This window comes from Pagrus major, chromosome 14 (genome assembly GCF_040436345.1).
Source record: "Pagrus major chromosome 14, Pma_NU_1.0".
In the NCBI taxonomy this organism is placed as follows: domain Eukaryota; kingdom Metazoa; phylum Chordata; class Actinopteri; order Spariformes; family Sparidae; genus Pagrus; species Pagrus major.
Window position 1 is genome coordinate 17,042,490 of NC_133228.1, and position 15,038 is coordinate 17,057,527.

General features: G+C 39.6%; 3 protein-coding genes across 3 annotated transcripts; all 3 read right to left on the reverse strand.

Moving 5' to 3' along the window:
- Positions 1-2,979: 2,979 nt before the first annotated feature.
- LOC141008227 (zinc finger protein RFP-like) lies at positions 2,980-5,312 on the reverse strand. Its single transcript, XM_073480487.1, has 2 exons — positions 5,224-5,312; positions 2,980-5,093 (listed from the first exon to the last, which is right to left on the reverse strand). The coding sequence occupies exon 2, from the start codon at positions 5,089-5,091 to the stop codon at positions 3,484-3,486; it is 1,608 nt and encodes a 535-aa protein (XP_073336588.1). The 5' UTR covers positions 5,092-5,093; positions 5,224-5,312; the 3' UTR covers positions 2,980-3,483.
- Positions 5,313-6,123: 811 nt separating this feature from the next.
- LOC141008226 (zinc finger protein RFP-like) lies at positions 6,124-8,551 on the reverse strand. Its single transcript, XM_073480486.1, has 2 exons — positions 8,446-8,551; positions 6,124-8,317 (listed from the first exon to the last, which is right to left on the reverse strand). The coding sequence occupies exon 2, from the start codon at positions 8,313-8,315 to the stop codon at positions 6,696-6,698; it is 1,620 nt and encodes a 539-aa protein (XP_073336587.1). The 5' UTR covers positions 8,316-8,317; positions 8,446-8,551; the 3' UTR covers positions 6,124-6,695.
- A 723-nt stretch (positions 8,552-9,274) lies between these two features.
- LOC141008225 (E3 ubiquitin-protein ligase TRIM39-like) lies at positions 9,275-11,700 on the reverse strand. Its single transcript, XM_073480485.1, has 2 exons — positions 11,611-11,700; positions 9,275-11,480 (listed from the first exon to the last, which is right to left on the reverse strand). Exon 2 carries the CDS (start codon positions 11,476-11,478, stop codon positions 9,856-9,858), a length of 1,623 nt encoding a protein of 540 aa, XP_073336586.1. The 5' UTR covers positions 11,479-11,480; positions 11,611-11,700; the 3' UTR covers positions 9,275-9,855.
- Positions 11,701-15,038: the final 3,338 nt, after the last annotated feature.

A 15,038-nucleotide genomic window follows, 5' to 3' on the forward strand; every position in this document is an offset into this window, starting at 1 on the left:
ATCAGAAGACAGGATCAGCGTTCTAGAATTATCTGGACCACGTAAAGAACCAATGAGCGTCCAATAAAAAAATGTTTTATTCATGTTTTAGTTAAATTCTTAGTTTAAGGGAGTTTAGTAAGTTATTTTAATGGTAGGCTACAGTAACTCCTGACAATATGGAGTCCCCCAGTACAAATAATAATCACAAAGGAACAACAGAAAAGAATAAGGACAAGAAAACTAAACAATTCAACATTATCATTCTTAGTAAATCGTAAAATAAAAGGCATGTTAAATTAAATAAAATGCAGTTTTAGCTAGTTCTTAAGCGGCATGGAACTCAACTCAGCCAATCAGAAGAGAGGACTAGTGTTCTAGAATTATCTGGGCTGCGTAAAGAACCAATGAGCTTCAAATACGCATTTTTTTAAATTAATGTCATAGTTACATTGTTAGTTTAACAAGTTAATTTTATAGTTGCTACAGAAAGTTAGTTATGGTAGGCTACAGTAACTTGAAGCAGAGTTTTTTTTAACAATATATCATCTTTAGTAAATAGTCAAATAAAGAAAATAGGCATATGAAAAATTTAGAAAAAACAGAGGATGTGGTGTCAAAGAGTGCAGTTTTTAACACAAAAACAGATCAAAGTTCATGTAAGCCATGCATTAACTCAAGTACTGTAGTCAAGTACACTTCTGAGGTATGTGTGGCTCACTTTCCATTTTAGGCTACTTAATTCTCCTGTTATACTAAAATTCCACTGAAAATATTTTCTTTTCACTCCACTAAGCTTATGTATAAAAAGTATTTTATGGATCGTATAGATACCCAGCACCCCACTCCAGCTAACTACAACATTTAAAGCTGCTGTTAAAGCGTTGTTTTAGCTATTTCCTGTCCGTTTTGCAGTCAGCAATCCCCTCCCTCCTCCTCGCCACGTGAACTTGCAGCGGTAATTGCTGACCCTTAATTACTTTAAGTACTGCTTATATATTAATGCATAAAATGACAATGATCCAATGATTTAACACTCCACAATGAGGACTTTTATATTTAGTACATTTTGTTGCAAATGTATTTTTACTTAAGTAAAAATGTCAATGCATGACCTCTATTTGTGATTGATTATTCATGGTGTTATTGCCACTTGTTTGTTCCACCACTGAAGTTACACTTTACCTGTGAGTTGATTCCCATGCTCATGACCAAAAAAAATGAGTTTAATAAAATATTAAAATTATAAATAAAAATCACACACCCTCTGTAGAGTATTGAGAGCTTGTCTAAACTGTTTTACGCACTCCTCTCTCTGAGTTTGAACTTTCAAGCATGTTGCCTTCTTTCTTCATACCAATCAGTGAAGTCACAGCAGGGGCTTTCCATTGGCTGCTGAAGGCAAAACACCTACTGTGTGTTTCATTACTCATCGCGTTGTTTGCATTCTGAATCTACAGAAAGAGCCGTGATTGGCCATTTTAATACTTCTTCCAGGAGTCTTCTGATATTCGCTGCCCTCTCCTGGTTTTCTTTCAGGTCACAGATTCTCCCTTTTACTTCCATTCGTTCATATTTTGACATCAACCTCATAGGCCCGACTCTAAAATCCCTCTATTTCAATTTTCTACCTGTTTACACAGCTGACCCTCATCTGTCTGGTATCACTAGAGGGAAAATGGTATGCCTCAGACTTCAGACATGATGGATGACTTTTGTGTGATAGCATGAAAAGAATATACTCTTTCTAACTGCAATTTTAAATGTACACAGTATAATGTATAACAATATATCCATGCTGCACACTGCCTTCCTCGTGCAAAATATGTCAACATATCTCCTACTTCAGGATGTTTGACATCCATACCACTGTTGTAATATTAATCTTTCATCACTTCCTTCCTCACTAATTTCACTCTACATCAAATTCAGTTGTGACCTGCTTTGAAAAATATATCAAGATATCTGTCACTAAAGCAAAATGGGCTTGTGTCCCATTAATGAAATCCAAGTACAATGAAACACACCAGGTTTTAGTCACAGTTGCGGATGAGCTCCATCAGTGGTGCTTAAGAACAGTGGCCCACGCATCACACTCGGGGATAATGTGTGCATCCACTCTATCACACGCACACACGCACACACACACACACACACACACACACACACACACACACACACACAGTCAGTGTGGGGGAAGGAGCACATAGACAGGAGTCAGGAGTGAAAACAGTGGGCAGACTGCTATTGATTGACTTACAAGCCTCTCAAAGCAGGTAACATGACAGAGGTATAAGTTGTTGACTTCCTGAATTCGCCTTGGTAAAAGTAAGCATATTCTTTTCTCGAGTAGAAGTACATATACTGTTGTGTCCGTCTCCCTTGTTCATATCTTATAACCTTTAAAAATAAATCCTCCACCATTACCTGGAGCATACTTATTAATACTATTCAGACTTCTTGGACTGAACCTCATCCTCTCTATTTATATTGCTTCCTCTCAGATTTGGCCAAATTGAACTCTCATGACTACATTAATTATTATTTACAAAGTTAAATACACTCACCAGTTTATAATGGCCACATATCACCCCAAATGTTATTTTAGCATACACCTAATTTGTGCATATCTGACAATGTATAGTCTTTATATATTGATTTTTGACATGTAGAGATGTTTTACCCATAGGGAGGCATTTAATTTCAACTGTAATTTTATTGCATAAGATAAGACTAAAGCTATGCTAGCAGCTCTGAGGCTATGTAGGAGAATAGTGGTGATTTAAGCTAAAATGCTAACCCCAGCATGCTAACATGCACAGAGTGACATGGCTAATATTGTGATTTGTTAGCAGGTCAAATCATTTTCACCACCTTATTAACCATCTGCTATATTTTTATGAATTATACACACAGACTGAAGAGATGTTCAAATGCTTTACAGCTATGAGTTTAATATTGTGGCAGAGCTTCGAGTATGAAATCAGTCTACACGTGTAGTTTGTTGTCAAATGTACCAAACATCTTTATTTCAGGACATTGTGAATTACAAAAGAAAAACAGCAAATTAAGAACTCATTCTCACTTGTCTTTTCTTCTCAGTACAGTCACTTTCTGTAAATCTCTATCTGATAGATCATAGTCAGTGTTGTGGAAGGATATACAAGAACGTCACTCTTTAGTGCATATAACCTATTTAAACAATCAAAGTGTATATGAGAAAGCAACAGAATATCTAAACATAGTAATGGTATACTATGATGAATGACAATATTACTGTGCAACATTAGTGTCATCAGTTTACATCTACATATAAAACAAAGCACACTGTAGAGAAAAGAACAGAATAACACTGCAGGTACAGTTTTATACTACTTAAGATTAAGTTTGATTATAACATTTTGAAGTTGCAGTCAATAATTCTAAGTGAATTTCTTAAATGTGTTACTAGAAATTAAAGTAGTTTCTTTCTGTGGTCTAAAAAAAGACCAACAAGGATCAAACTCAGTGTGTTTGAGCTACAGGTGTAATGATGAAAGGGGCGGAGTCGCCCTCAAGACCAAAGTATGGATACAGTTTCTCTGTAAACTCGTAGCCAATGTGAGAATAGATGTGTGATCTAGAATCTGCATTATAGAAAGACACCAATCCCTTGTCACAGTCTACAAAGACGCCCACCTTCTGAAGCTCTTCTTTCAGTTTGATCATAACAAGTGGTGTCGTATATGCTTTAAATACACCCTTAGGATCGAGCCCAACAGTCCAGAACCCATGTTCAACTGACAGAGGTATGTTTTTCTTTCTATCAACAGACTCTCTGACCACTCCAATGATCCACCTAATCTTTCCTGTCACTTGCACTTCATAGTAAAACTTCCCTGTTGTGAACCCCTCTTTTGCCAAAACCTCTGTACACATTTCAAATCTCTTTGGATTGTTGGGAACTTTCTGTTTTGTGACTCCATCCTTCACTTGTTTTCCATCCTGGCTTATGACAAGTGAGCAATATGCTGTGTCAGGGTCAAAAGTCAAGTCCACCGCATGTTCTCTCATTCTTTTCATTTTGATCTCAGGAAGCTCTTCCATTATTTCATCAACTGTCTGTTTGAGACGAGTCACGGCACCTCTCACCGCCTCAAAACACAGGTCACTGTGAACACCAGTGTTGCTCCAGTCCTTGTTTAAAGGAGAGCACAAGGTTGGGAAGCTCTGGAGAAAATGCAGGTGATCGTCAGACTGTGACAGCTGCTCCAGCTGGTTTCTTCTGCTTTCAAGTTCAGCCATTTCTGTCTTCAGCTCTGTGAGAAAACCTTCAGCCTTTTGTTTTGTTGCTCTGTACCTCTCCTCGATCGCCTCAACAAGCTCGGCCTGGCTTCTCTGAATGGAGTGGATCAAGTCAGTGAAGACCTGCACACTGGCGTCTTTCTCTTTTTTAGCTTCATCAACTGAGGTTTCGATTTCAACTATCTTCTCGGACCGTGATTGTATCATCTTCTGGATATTTGTCATTGCTGCATCTTTTTTTGCCATCACAGCTTCATATTCTTCCTCAAGTGAGACAACATTGTGACCCTTGTGATCAGTTTTAAAACACAAGGCACAAACACAGACCTGGTCAGTCCGACAGTACAGTTCTGTTATCTTGTTGTGCGTCTTGCACATCCTGTCATCCAGATTCTTCACAGGGTCTAATAATGTGTGGCTCTTGAGACCTGCAACTCTCTGATGTGGCTCAAGGTGCACCTCACAGAAAGACATTAGACACATCAGGCAAGATTTAACAGCCTTCTCCTTTATCTCAGAGCAGAAATCACAGAGAACATCTGCTGTTTCAGGAAGTTGTGGCTCTGGAGTTGAAGCTTTGATTTGAACTTGAGTCTTAAACTCAGCTACTAACTCGGACACAAAAGTGTTGACATGGAGTTCAGGTCTGGGAGAAAATGTTCTCTTGCAAAATGGACACTGGCAAATGTCACTGCTGTCCCAATACTTATGGATACATGGCCTGCAGAAGTTGTGTCCACATGGCGTTGAGACCGGCTCAGTGAACACGTCCAGACACACAGAGCACAGGAACTTCTCCTCTGACAGCAGACTGCTGGCAGTCGCCATGTCTGGACAAGAATCAAGAAACAAAAACACAATTACAACAACTCACACAACTCAACTACTACTGCTGAGACAGTGGGCTATATTTTAGCTTTATTTTATCACATGTGCAACAAGAACACATAAATTTCTTACCTGTGAAGGAGCAAGTTTTGAAAGCAGCTGCGCAGAAAACTCAAAGCAAACTTCACTTTGCGTTGGAGAGCTCGTCTTTTATCAGTCTGTGCCTTAAGTTTCATTTCAGCATGTTGACATCAGTCAGGGCTCCTCCCTGCTCTGTCATACACTTCCTGGTCATATTTAACTCTTTCAGCTCCATTTACAAGACTGGAGACATTTAGAAAGCTAAAGATATAGGTTACTCATCAGTTTATGTATTTCTGCCAAGTATCACCCACAAATGTTAGCTAATGTCTGCATATCTTACAAATCATTGTCTTTATTTATTGATTTTTGAGGAGATTTAAAGATGTAGGCCCTAATTTATCCACAGGGAAACATTTCATATCATCTTTCATCTTATTTTTCAATGAGAAGGGAAGAAACTGTGATGGAAGTTATGCCAGCAGCTCTGTGAGGCTATTTAATCACAGTGGTGCTTCAAGCTAAATGCTAACATGTAGCGGTGGAAGAAGAAGAAGTCTACTCAGGTCCTTAACTTGAGTAAAAGTAGCAATAACAATAAAAGGCTACATCATAATATATCAGTGGATTTATATTTTGTATTAATAATATGTATTTGAAAAGTAACTAGTAACTATTGTTGGAAAATAAATGTAGTGCAGCAGAAGTATAAGTTACCTAAAATAGAAATACTCAAGTAAGTTCCTCAGAATTGTACTCAAGTGTAGTACTTTAATAAATGGACTTACTTTTCCACCACTGCTAACATGCTTACAATGACAGAGCTAACATGTTGATGTTTAGCTGGTATAATATTTATCATGTCCACCATCTCAGTAACCATCTGATACATTTTCATGACTCACACACACATTACCTGTACACTCAAGTGATGTTCAAATGATTTACAGCTTTGACTTTAATAGTAGTAGTTTATTTACACCCACTTGTCAAACGCACAAAGTCTCGTCATTTCAAGAAACCAGCAATATGAAGAATTTACACAAACTGCTCTTCTCTTCCCAGTACAGTCACTTCTGTAATCCATCTGACACATCATAGTCAGGGATAGTGGCTGTATATACAGGAATGTTACACTTTACTGCATATCACCTATTTCAACAATCAAAGTATGCATGAACAGAATATCTTAACAAAGTAATAGTGCATTATATAATGATAAATGACACTGATAACCTCATCCAGCATAACACAACAGCTTCTGACAACATTACTCTGCAACATTAGTATCAACAGTTTACATTTATATACAGTTAAGAACACCACAGAGAAGAGAACAGAGTCCCACTGATGATGCAGCGTCAGACTTCCATGTGTGCAGGAAACATTTCAGATATTAAAGATGATCAGAATATCTGATTACCAACAAAACACTGAGAAGTGGCTCTTAATACTTGAAGCAGATTTGTTGAAAGTATTTATAGAGGCCATGTTAGTTTTTTGTGGTCTGTAGAGGATCAAACTCAGTGTGTTTGAGGTACAGGTGTAATGATGAAAGGGGCGGAGTCGCCTTCAAGACCAAAGTATGGATACAGTTTCTCTGTAAACTTGTAGCCAGTGTAAGAATAGATGTGTGATTTAGAATCTGCGTTATAGAAAGAAACCAATCCCTTGTCATAGTCTACAAAGATGCCCACCTTCTGAAGCTCTTCTTTCAGTGCGATTATGACATTAGGTGTCGTATATGCTTTAAATATACCCTTAAGATCAGGCCCAATAGCCCAGAACCCATTTTCAGCTGACAGAGGTATGTTCTTCTTTCTGTCAACAGAATCTCTGACCACTCCAATGATCCAGCTATTCTTTCCTGTCACTTGCACTTCATAGTAAAACTTCCCTGTTGTGAACCCCTCTTTTGCCAAAACCTCTGCACATTCTTCAAATCTCTTTGGATTGTTGGGAACTTCCTGTTTTGTGACTCCATCCTTCACTTGTTTTCCATCCTGGCTTATGACTAGTGAACGATATGCTGTGTCAGGGTCAAAAGTCAAGTCCACCGCATGTTCTCTCATCCTTTTCATTTTGATCTCAGGAAGCTCTGCCATTATTTCATCAACTCTCTGTTTGAGACGAGTCACGGCACCTCTTACCGCCTCAAAACACAGGTCACTGTGAACACCAGTGTTGCTCCAGTCCTTGTTTGAAGGAGAGCACAAGGTTGGGAAGCTCTGGAGAAAATGCAGGTGATCGTCAGACTGTGACAGCTGCTCCAGCTGGTTTCTTCTGCTTTCAAGTTCAGCCATTTCTGTCTTCAGCTCTGTGAGAAAACCTTCAGCCTTTTGTTTTGTTGCTCTGTACCTCTCCTCGATCGCCTCAACGAGCTCGGCCTGGCTTCTCTGAATGGAGTGGATCAAGTCAGTGAAGACCTGCACACTGGCGTCTTTCTCTCTCTCAGCTTCTTTCTGCCCGACATCAACTGAGGTTTCGATTTCAACTATCTTCTCGGACCGTGATTGTATCATCTTCTGGATATTTGCTATTGTCTCATCTTTTTTTGCCATCACAGCTTCATATTCTTCCTCAAGTGGGACAACATTGTGACCCTTGTGATCAGTTTTCATACACAAGACACAAACACAGACCTGGTCAGTCCGACAGTACAGTTCTGTTATCTTGTTGTGCGTCTTGCACATCCTGTCATCCAGATTCTTCACAGGGTCTAATAATGTGTGGCTCTTGAGACCTGCAACTCTCTGATGTGGCTCAAGGTGCACCTCACAGAAAGATGATAAACACATCAGACAAGATTTAACAGCCTTCTCTTTTATCTCAGAGCAGAAATCACAGAGAACATCTGCTGTTTCAGGAAGTTGTTGCTCTGGAGTCGAGGCTTTGACTTGAACTTGAGTCTTAAACTCAGCTACTAACTCAGACACAAAAGTGTTGACATGGAGTTCAGGTCTGGGAGAAAATGTTCTCTTGCAAAATGGACACTGGCAAATGTCACTGCTGTCCCAATACTTATGGATACATGGCCTGCAGAAGTTGTGTCCACATGGCGTTGTGACCGGCTCAGTGAACACGTCCAGACACACAGAGCACAGGAACTTCTCCTCTGACAGCAGACTGCTGGCAGTCGCCATGTCTGGACAAGAATCACGAAGCAAAGACACAATTACAACAACTCACACAACTCAACTACTACTGCTGAGACAGTGGGCTACATTTTAGCTTTATTTTATCACATGTGCAACAAGAACACAAACTTCTTACCTGTGAAGGAGCAAGTTTTGAAAGCAGCTGCGCAGAAAACTCAAAGCAAACTTCACTTTGCGTTGGAGAGCTCGTCTTTCCTCAGTCTGTGCCTTAAGTTTCATTTCAGCATGTTGACATCAGTCAGGGCTCCTCCCTGCTCTGTCATACACTTCCTGGTCATATTTAACTCTTTCAGCTCCATTTACAAGACTGGAGACATTTAGAAAGCTAAAGATATAGGTTACTCATCAGTTTATGTATTACTGCCAAGTATCACCCACAAATGTTAGCTAATGTCTGCTTATCTTACAAATCATTGTCTTTATTTATTGATTTTTGAGGAGATTTAAAGATGTAGGCCCTAATTTATCCACAGGGAAACATTTCATATCATCTTTCATCTTATTTTACAATGAGAAGGGAAGAAACTGTGATGGAAGTTATGCTAGCAGCTCTGTGAGGCTATTTAATCACAGTGGTGCTTCAAGCTAAATGCTAACATGTAGCGGTGGAAGAAGAAGAAGAAGTCTACTCAGGTCCTTAACTTGAGTAAAAGTAGCAATAACAATAAAAGGCTACATCATAATATATTAGTGGATTTATATTTTGTATTAATAATATGTATTTGAAAAGTAACTAGTAACTATTGTTGGAAAATAAATGTAGTACAGCAGAAGTATAAGTTACCTAAAATGGAATTACTCAAGTAAGTAACTCACAATTGTACTCAATAGTACTTTAATAAATGTACTTAGTTACTTTTCCATCTCAGTAACCATCTGATACATTTTCATGACTCACGCACACATTACCTGTACACTCAAGTGATGTTCAAATGATTTACAGCTTTGACTTTAATAGTAGTAGTTTATTTACACCCACTTGTCAAACGCACAAAGTCTCGTCATTTCAAGAAACCAGCAATATGAAGAATTTACACAAACTGCTCTTCTCTTCCCAGTACAGTCACTTCTGTAATCCATCTGACACATCATAGTCAGGGATAGTGGCTGTATATACAGGAATGTTACACTTTACTGCATATCACCTATTTCAACAATCAAAGTATGCATGAACAGAATATCTTAACAAAGTAATAGTGCATTATATAATGATAAATGACACTGATAACCTCATCCAGCATAACACAACAGCTTCTGACAATATTACTCTGCAACATTAGTATCAACAGTTTACATTTATATACAGTTAAGAGCACCACAGAGAAGAGAACAGAGTCCCACTGATGATGCAGCGTCAGACTTCCATGTGTGCAGGAAACATTTCAGATATTAAAGATGATCAGAATATCTGATTACCAACAAAACATTGAGAAGTGGCTCTTAATACTTGAAGCAGATTTGTTGAAAGTATTAATAGAGGCCATGTTAGTTTTTTGTGGTCTGTAGAGGAACAAACTCAGTGTGTTTAAGGTAAAGGTGATATGATGAGAGGGGCAGAGTTTGTTCCATTCATGTTGCCTTGAAGACCAAAGTATGGATACAGTTTCTCTGTAAACTTGTAGCCAGTGTAAGAATAGATGTGTGATTTAGAATCTGCATTATAGAAAGAAACCAATCCCTTGTCATAGTCTACAAAGATGCCCACCTTCTGAAGCTCTTCTTTCAGTGTGAGTTTAACATTTGGTGTTGTACATGCACTATATATACCCTCATCATCCCGAAGGGCCCAGTAACCATCTTCAACTGACAGAGGTATGTTCTCCTTTCTATCAACAGACTCTCTGACCACTCCGATGATCCACTTAATCTTTCCTGTCACTTGCACTTCATAGTAAAACTTCCCTGTTGTGAACCCCTCCTTTGCCAAAACATCTCCACAAACTTCAAATCTCTTTGGATTGTTGGGAACTTCCTGGTCTGTCTCTCCAACCTTCACTTGTTTTCCATCCTGGCTTATGACAAGTAAGCAATGTGCTGTGTCAGGGTCAAAAGTCAAGTCCACCACGTGTTCTCTCATCCTTTTCATTTTGATCTCAGGAAGCTCTTCCATTATTTCATCAACTCTCTGTTTGAGACAAGTCACGGCATCTCTCACCACCTCAAAACACAGGTCACTGTGAACACCAGTGTTGCTCCAGTCCTTGTTTGAAGGAGAGCACAAGGTTGGGAAGCTCTGGAGAAAATGCAGGTGATCGTCAGACTGTGACAGCTGCTCCAGCTGGTTTCTTCTGCTTTCAAGTTCAGCTATTTCTGTCTTCAGCTCTGTGAGAAAACCTTCAGCCTTTTGTTTTGTTGCTCTGTACCTCTCCTCAATCACCTCAACGAGCTCAGCCTGGCTTCTCTGAATGGAGCGGATCAAGTCAGTGAAGACCTGCACACTGGCGTCTTTCTCTTTCTCAGCTTCTTTCTGCCCGACATCAACTGAGGTTTCAATTTCAACTATCTTCTCGGACCGTGATTGTATCATCTTCTGGATATTTGCTATTGTCTCATCTTTTTTTGCCATCACAGCTTCATATTCTTCCTCAAGTGGGACAACATTGTGACCCTTGTGATCAATTTTCAAACACAACGCACAAACACAGACCTGGTCAGTCCGACAGTACAGTTCTGTTATCTTGTTGTGCGTCTTGCACATCCTGTCATCCAGATTCTTCACAGGGTCTAATAATGTGTGGCTCTTGAGAATAGCAACTCTCTGGTGCGGCTCAAGATGCACCTCACAGAAAGACACTAGACACATCAGGCAAGATTTAACAGCCTTCTCCTTTATCTCAGAGCAGAAATCACAGAGAACATCTGCTGTTTCAGGAAGTTGTGGCTCTGGAGTCGAGGCTTTGACTTGAACTTGAGTCTTAAACTCAGCTACTAACTCAGACACAAAAGTGTTGACATGGAGTTCAGGTCTGGGAGAAAATGTTGTTTTGCAAACTGGACACTGGCAAATGTCACTGCTGTCCCAATACTTATGGATACATGGCCTGCAGAAGTTGTGTCCACATGGCGTTGTGACCGGCTCAGTGAACACATCCAGACACACAGAGCACAGGAACTTCTCCTCTGACAGCAGACTGCTGGCAGTCGCCATGTCTGGACAAGAATCAAGAAGCAAAAACACAATTACAACAACTCACACAACTCAACTACTACTGCTGAGACAGTGGGCTATATTTTAGCTTTATTTTATCACATGTGCAACAAGAACACATAAACTTCTTACCTGTGAAGTAGCACGTTTTGAAAGCAGCTGCGCAGAAAACTCAAAGCAAACTTCACCTTGCGTTGGAGAGCTCGTCTTTTCTCAGTCTGTGCCTTAAGTTTCATTTCAGCATGTTGACATCAGTCAGGGCTCCTCCCTGCTCTGTCATACACTTCCTGGTCATATTTAACTCTTTCAGCTTTATTTACAAGACTGGAGACATTTATTTTTGAGGAGATTTAAAGATGCAGGGTAATTTATCCACAGGGAACGATTTCATCTCCACTTTCATCTTATTTCATGACGAGAACGGGAGAAAATGCGATGGCAGGTCTTGCAGCTCTGTGATTCTATTTTATAGCACAGTTCTGCTTTAAGCTAAATGCTAAAATCCGCATGCTAACATGCATATCCTTTTGTAAAATAATAGTGATAAAAAAAAGATGCTCTGTTACATATAAAGTCTTTCACAATTTTACTAAAGTAAAAGTATCAACAACAAAATGTACAGGGGGGGATGACCCAATGGTAGAGTGGTGTAGAAATGAGTTCTAAAACCTGGAAACCAGTTAACATTTTTGAACTTCTGGTTCCCTTTTCTCAGTCTTTGGTTTCCACAGGCTTAAGATATTTACACATGTTGTCCTGTGACATAAAATACATCATTATATGTCCCACAATTGAATTATAAAGCGCTTTCTCAGGTGGTTAAATAAGACTACAGAAGCTGTCAGGGACATTAAACATCATCACGGAGACTCATCTACTCACTAGTCCGTTTTTATAGGTGGACTAGTTACAAACTATTTTAACTCTAATTTTACAAGTCATGTGACCACATTGCATCGTCTGTTTATAGCAAAGCTAACATTAGCTTTTTACTTCTAGCAATTTCATTTACGCTTCGACAGTCACAAAAGTGGTGTTCTGAACAAAATGTGTCACTATCATAAACTTGCGTTGGCCATATAATAGAGCTTATTTTTTGGAAATAATCCAAAATCCAATTCAAAGTTGTTGTTTTTTTGAGGGGCCCAGGGTGACGCTAACTTCCAGGTTAGCCCACAAAAACATGTCAACCCTACACCGCTCTACAGAGACTGTTGTGCCCTCATCTTTACAGAGACAGACCTGGTTCCATCACAACATCCCAGATCAAGCTATTGCACTCGGACAGAGCACAAGACTCTGGACTCTGCATTTACGTCAATGATGCTCGGTTTAAAAGGGGGAATGCAATTTTGGTAATTTTGCTAACGAGGGGGGTGGCATCCATCCAAATGTGGAGCTAATTGTAACTACTTTCAGTACGGTTGGGTAGCTTAATCGATGAGAATACTTTATAATTTATGAGTTGATTTATATTTTGTATCAATAATCTGTATTTGGAAAGTAACTAGTGACAGATGAACAGAATTCCCAGGTTAAAATCACCACTGGTATTTCTCTCTGTCTTTTCATGTATGGTTATGCTTTGAGATAGGATGACCTGCCCTGAGCTTTCACTGTGGCAATTCCCTGCTTCACCTGTAAACCTGGCTGTTGGTTAATGTCCAAAAGATTGTTATGACTCCTGCAAACAAAAGCAGGAAAGCACCGTCTGATACTCTTTATGTGTTGATAAGATTCTTGTCGTCTGCTATCTCTTTTAAGGTTTCGCATCCGTAGATACCACGGCCTTTGTTGTCTCTCCACGGCGCGCTTAACCACAACTGTGCTCTCTTTGAAGAGGCCAGCCTGTCATGTGGCTTCCAGGTGAGTGTGACCACAAGAGGTCAGGCACGACAAGCAGGAGTGGCTCAGACTTTGCTCCGTTGCACTTTTACAAGGCCCTGCTTGAAGTTGGAGCTCTGGTCTATACAAAGCTAAACAAAATGACTGATTTAACTGTGCCAACAAAACATAGAAAAAGCTTTAAAACAGAGTCAAATATCCATGTAGTTTAATATAATTCTGTTTAGTTTTTAAAAATCGTCCAAGAAAGACATTTTTTCATCATTTTATTACATTTTTTACCCATTACTTTCACACATCCTAACTAATTCTCATTTTCTCTGCGCACAATTTCATCACGGGACAAACACCCAGCTGTCAACCCAAGTAGACAGGCACACATCCAAACAAACAGATGCCAAGACTTGGCAAAAATGTGAAATTTAAATGAACGGAGGCACAACACAGCAGTAGCAAGTGTTCTGCAATTATTCAGTCTCTTATTTTTGTTTTTTCATGCCTCTTTTCTTTTTGTCACTCATACAATCGCACATGCACACACCGATGCACATCATGTTTGCTTTCCCCCTTAACTAGTTTGTGTTTGACATGCATGCTCAGTCATGCCCTCCTCCCACTCTCCCTGTGGGAGAAAGCATTAGATGGCTTAGCGGGCTACAAAGCGTGAGAGGTGATAAACTAACTGCAGCAGAATGAGACTGGACACAGACGCACTGGCTAGGCATAGAAATGAGCTGGCTTTTAGGGGGAAAACGCATTTCTGTTTGTTCTACCATGTGTCACCTAGGTAAATATGAGCAAATGGAAAACAGGCACACTCCAAATTCCTACCCAGGGAATGATGATGTCCTGCGGTTTCTTCATGCTCTGGTTGGATGATGTTAATTGGGGAAAACCCGACCTGATGGATGACATCGCCTGCTAAGTAATGTTGTTTTGGTAGACTGATTGTCGCCGGTCCAGGTGACCATTGCTGAGTCCCCCACCCCTGCAGCCATCATCTACTCCTAATAGCTCGCAAGCTTATTGAATTACTGAGGTGCAAACAGAGCGAATAGTCTGTTTTGGTCAGAGAGGAAGTCTTGCTGTGATGAAAAAAAAAATCACTGAGCACATGTTAAGTGTTGTGAAACAGCAACCAGGTCTGTCAGCTACTTTATTTAGAAGACGTTATTGGCTTTTATGCTATGAAAATAAATATACGCATTTCGACATAGCGAGGTAAAGCTCCTATAGTAGATAAAACATGATAAAGTGCCCTTCCAGTGGTGAAGTGGCCTCTCTTCACTAGAAATATGTCACCCCCCCCCCGGACATGTTGTGCCCTATTTTATTTTCTGGAACATCCTGAGTCCACCACTGTCCCTCCATGTCTTTCTTTTCTTTCACAAATCTTTTCTCGTATACAAGTCTTTTCATTTCTTTGGTGAGGAAATCACTCCATCCAACCAAGTCTAGACAGTCAAATCAACGTTGATTATCTCACAGGTGAAAAATACAATTACCGTCTTTCCCTTTTGGATCACAGCGGTGCTCTGTTCAGTCATTACATAGCTTTCTTTACATAATGAAGAGCAATTTGAAAAAAATATTGTTAATCTTACTGGACTGGAATTCAAAATGTCTTGCATACAAGTCAGCCGTAAAGGCTTCTATCGTACATTTATTAATAGATGTTCATTCACAGGCCTTGGCAAAAAACCCTCCACACATAA

What these genes read in the sequence shown, in the direction of transcription:
- LOC141008227 (XM_073480487.1), bottom strand. Translation starts at nt 5,091, where the DNA reads ATGGCGACTGCCAGCAGTCTGCTGTCAGAGGAGAAGTTCCTGTGCTCT.
- LOC141008225 (XM_073480485.1), bottom strand. Translation starts at nt 11,478, where the DNA reads ATGGCGACTGCCAGCAGTCTGCTGTCAGAGGAGAAGTTCCTGTGCTCT.
- LOC141008226 (XM_073480486.1), bottom strand. Translation starts at nt 8,315, where the DNA reads ATGGCGACTGCCAGCAGTCTGCTGTCAGAGGAGAAGTTCCTGTGCTCT.